This window comes from Protobothrops mucrosquamatus, unplaced genomic scaffold, assembly GCF_001527695.2.
Source record: "Protobothrops mucrosquamatus isolate PMUCROS unplaced genomic scaffold, P.Mucros_1.0 scaffold6637, whole genome shotgun sequence".
Taxonomy (NCBI): domain Eukaryota; kingdom Metazoa; phylum Chordata; class Lepidosauria; order Squamata; family Viperidae; genus Protobothrops; species Protobothrops mucrosquamatus.
The window spans coordinates 9360-12780 of NW_015392457.1; the positions used below are offsets into that span (position 1 = coordinate 9360).

The window sequence follows — 3421 nt, forward strand, 5'->3', positions numbered from 1 at the left end:
CCCCCCCCCGATTGAAGGGATTCCTCCCCCCCGCCACTTTCTCCGCTTCTCTCTCGGCTTCGCACTATCTCCTCTTGTGGATGAACTCAAGGGAGGCTCTGCCCGGAGACCGATGACGATGCAGAAGGGAGAATTCCCATTGGTCCCTCCGCTTTTCTGGGCCCTCCCAATTCCGAAGTTCGAGGGAAACGCCCCCGCCAGACCCACCGATTCCGCCTCTGGGGCTGGGAGCCTCCGCGTCCTTCTCCCCTCTCTCTGGGGGCGCTGGTGGGGCGGCCTCCATGGACTCTGTTGGGGTCCCTCTTTTGTTGCTGGTGGGGGCGCTGGCCCGGATCCCCGGAAGCGAAGGGGGGAAGGAGACGCCCGGTAAGGAGGGGGCTCGTAGGGGGAGGAGAGGGGCTGGGAGGGGCCGTCAGAGCTCCTGGGAAGGGGGGAAGAAAGGGGCTGGGACCCCAGTAGTGGGAAAAGGGGTCGAGGGCAAGAGAGGCGGGAGACTGCAGGAGCCTCGATCTCCGCGTGGTCTCCGCCCCTCCCTCGCCTCATTCCCCCCCCCCGCAGGAGAATAGGGATCCCCCCTTCCCTGGTTGTGGCCGAGGTGAGCGGGGGTCCCGGGAAGGCAGCCGATGTGGGATAAGAGTCAGCCTGACCCCTCTCTCGCCCCCCCCGTGGCTGGGTGGGAGGGGGACCTCGAGGACCCAGAATTAGCGCCTGAGCCCCGAAGTTTCTTGCACTGAAAGAGAAAGCAGACCGAAACCGAAAGTGTAAGAGGGAAACTGAGGCACTTTCAGACCTGAATTCACAAATGCCATCAAATGTATAAGAAAAAGAGGGGTTTTTTTTGGCAAAAGTGTTTTTGCAATCTCAGTTTTTCTTCTGAATCTCCATTTTTTTAAGAGGAGGGGAGAGTTGAGCTGGATTCCTTCTTGGGGGAGACTCTGAATTTGGGGAGGAGACCCAGAACCCCCCACCCCATATTCCCCCATTGCTGAATCGGGACCTGGAGGGGAGGGGGGAACTGAGGGAGAAGGAGATTGGGTGGGGTCTGAATTGCTTCCCTAAATTGGCTACTCAAAACGATTTCTTTGGTGAGGGGGGCTGGAGACCCTCCCTTTGAGGCGGTCTTGGGGGGCTGCAGGGTGACAGAAAAGAGGGCTGAATCCCCAAATCACGCAAAGGCAGCCAGTAGGAGTTAATTTGGTGGGAAGGAAAATTTGGGGGATAACTAGGGAATCTGGGGGTTCCCTTCTCCCCAGGATCCACGGCCCCCCCAAGCCGTCTAGATCAAAATTGAGCAGCCCTCCCTCAACAGAGGGGGAGGGAAAGGACCCCCTATCTTCTGCCTACAACGGGGTCCTTTCAGCAGCCCCAGGAAGTCTCCCCACCCCTTTGCCCCCCCAATTCAGGGGACTCTGAGGGCCCAGATAAACCCCTGGGGGTCCGCAAGGCCCCTCAGAGAACCAGTGACCGGCTTTCAAAATGACCGCAAGGAATGTTCGTCCTTCCACCCTCCACCCTTCAGTCAGAACTGAAGAAGCTTCTGGGAGGAGAAGCGAAATGTCTTCAAGGGAAAACCCAGGAAAGTCCAGCTGCCTTTTGGAAATGCCCCTTTGGGCCAAGCGAGACCAGGAGGGGGGAGACTCTCCGGAGAGACCCCCCCCGGCTCCCCTTGGCCCTTCCGAAGTCTCCGCTGACCCAGCCTGGACTCCTCATGGGGGCCTTAAGGGAGCTTAAAGGGGCATCTAGTCCACCCCTCCAGGCACAGAGAGAAAGGGGGACTGTAGTTCAGATTCATGGGAGGGGTGCAAAAGGAAGTCTACAACCCCCCCCCCAGACACCCCTCTAAAGATGCAGCCTCCAAGACTGAAAATTTTCCCCTCCCTCACCTTCTCTGCTTCTATTGGGAGGGACATTGGGGGGGGGGTCTGAGTTGCTCCTCCAAACTGCCCCTTTAGTGAAGGGGGCTGGGCCCCTCCCTTTGAGGTGGCCTGGGGGGGCTGCAGGGGCGTCTATTAGGGAGGGGGACAGGAAAGAGGCCACGGAAATCATCCAAAGGCACCTTGTGGGGCTGAAGATGGGGGGAAGAGGAAAAGGGAAGGGGGGCTTGAAGGGCGGGGACAGCCCAGAAGCATGGGTGTAGGAATCCTTATTGTGACCCCCCTCCCCTTATGATCCCCCAAAGGAAGAGGGAGAGGATCTTACTTTCCCTCCAGCCCAGAGACTTCCTGGGGGGTGGGGGTCTCCTCCCTCCCCGCATAAGTCCTGCCTTTTTGGGGGGGGGCAAAGAGGCCCCACCGGGATCCCACGTTCCCTGCAGACAGGTAGACCGAGTGCTGGACCAGCTGAACTTCTGCCTGCCTTTTTCCACCCTCGGGAGAAGGGGGCGGTCCCTTAGGAAGCTCCTCCCCTCCCTCATTTTCCTCCCCCCTCCAGATCCCCCACCAAGGGGGAATCCCGCTGGGACCGACGGTTCCCCAACCCTCCTCCAGGGGGCGCCTTCCGGCAGCCTCTCGCGGCAAGTCTCCCTCCCCTCCTCTGACAAGCCCGGGTCCCTCCTCTAGGAGAGGCTGAGGACCATGGGCCCTGGAGTCCCTCCTGACGCCCCCCCTCCTCCTCCTCCTCCTCCTCCTCCTCCTCCCCGCAGCCCATTTCCTGGTCCAGTGGAAGTCCGAGTGCCATTTCCTCAACGGGACGCAGCGGGTGCGGTTCCTGGACCGGTACTTCTACGACCGGCAGGAGTTCGTCCGCTTCGACAGCGCCCGCGGGGAGTTCGAGGCCGTCACGGCGTTGGGGAAGGCGGATGCGGAGGCTTTCAACAGAGATAAGCACCAGCTGCAGTACCGGAAGGCCCAAGTGGATCGCTTCTGCCGACACAACTACGAGGTTGCCCAGAGCATTTCTGCGGTTGGCCGGAGAGGTGAGTGCGGGAGGGGGAGTTCCGGGGGGGGGGGAATGCAGGGACCCCCCCCCCTTTTCATGTCATTTATTAGGACTCTCCCGAAGAAAGATTTGCCCCTCTCAAGCTTCCTCCTTCCCTTATATTCTCAAGATGGACAGTGTTTAATATTTATTCGTTATGTATATGTAGGGGTGTGGGTCTGTACATATGTTGTATGTAGTATGTTTTTAGGGTGTGTCATGTATGTCTTTCACTTTGAGAGCGGGCAACTAAATTTCATTTTTGGTGTGTGCCGTTGTGCCCACAGTAAAAAATGACAGTAAAGGTTATCTTATCTTATCTATTCTCCGCTCTCAGATCTATGAAATTTACTCATTGGTATTTATTGATATTTATTGATACTCCTAAACCGCCCCCCTCCCTCCCTCAAAGCGGGGATCTGGATGGCGTGGGATATGACATCACCCCTAAATAAAAATGTATAACAACTAAGGTTAAAAAATAAATTACAGTTAAAAAGTTTGA

At 57.7% G+C, this 3421-nt stretch overlaps 1 protein-coding gene across 1 annotated transcript in view; it reads left to right on the forward strand.

Annotated features, from left to right (window-relative positions):
* Positions 1 to 2641: 2641 nt before the first annotated feature.
* The window catches only part of LOC107300308 (HLA class II histocompatibility antigen, DRB1-4 beta chain-like), a gene marked incomplete at both ends in the record, with an annotated part of 4703 nt that continues 3923 nt past the window's right edge, over positions 2642 to 3421 (forward strand). Inside the window, 2 exons of the mRNA XM_015829642.1 lie at positions 2642 to 2914; positions 3329 to 3375. Coding sequence (XP_015685128.1) covers positions 2642 to 2914; positions 3329 to 3375 — 320 coding nt within the window. The remainder of the gene's footprint in view (positions 2915 to 3328; positions 3376 to 3421) is intronic.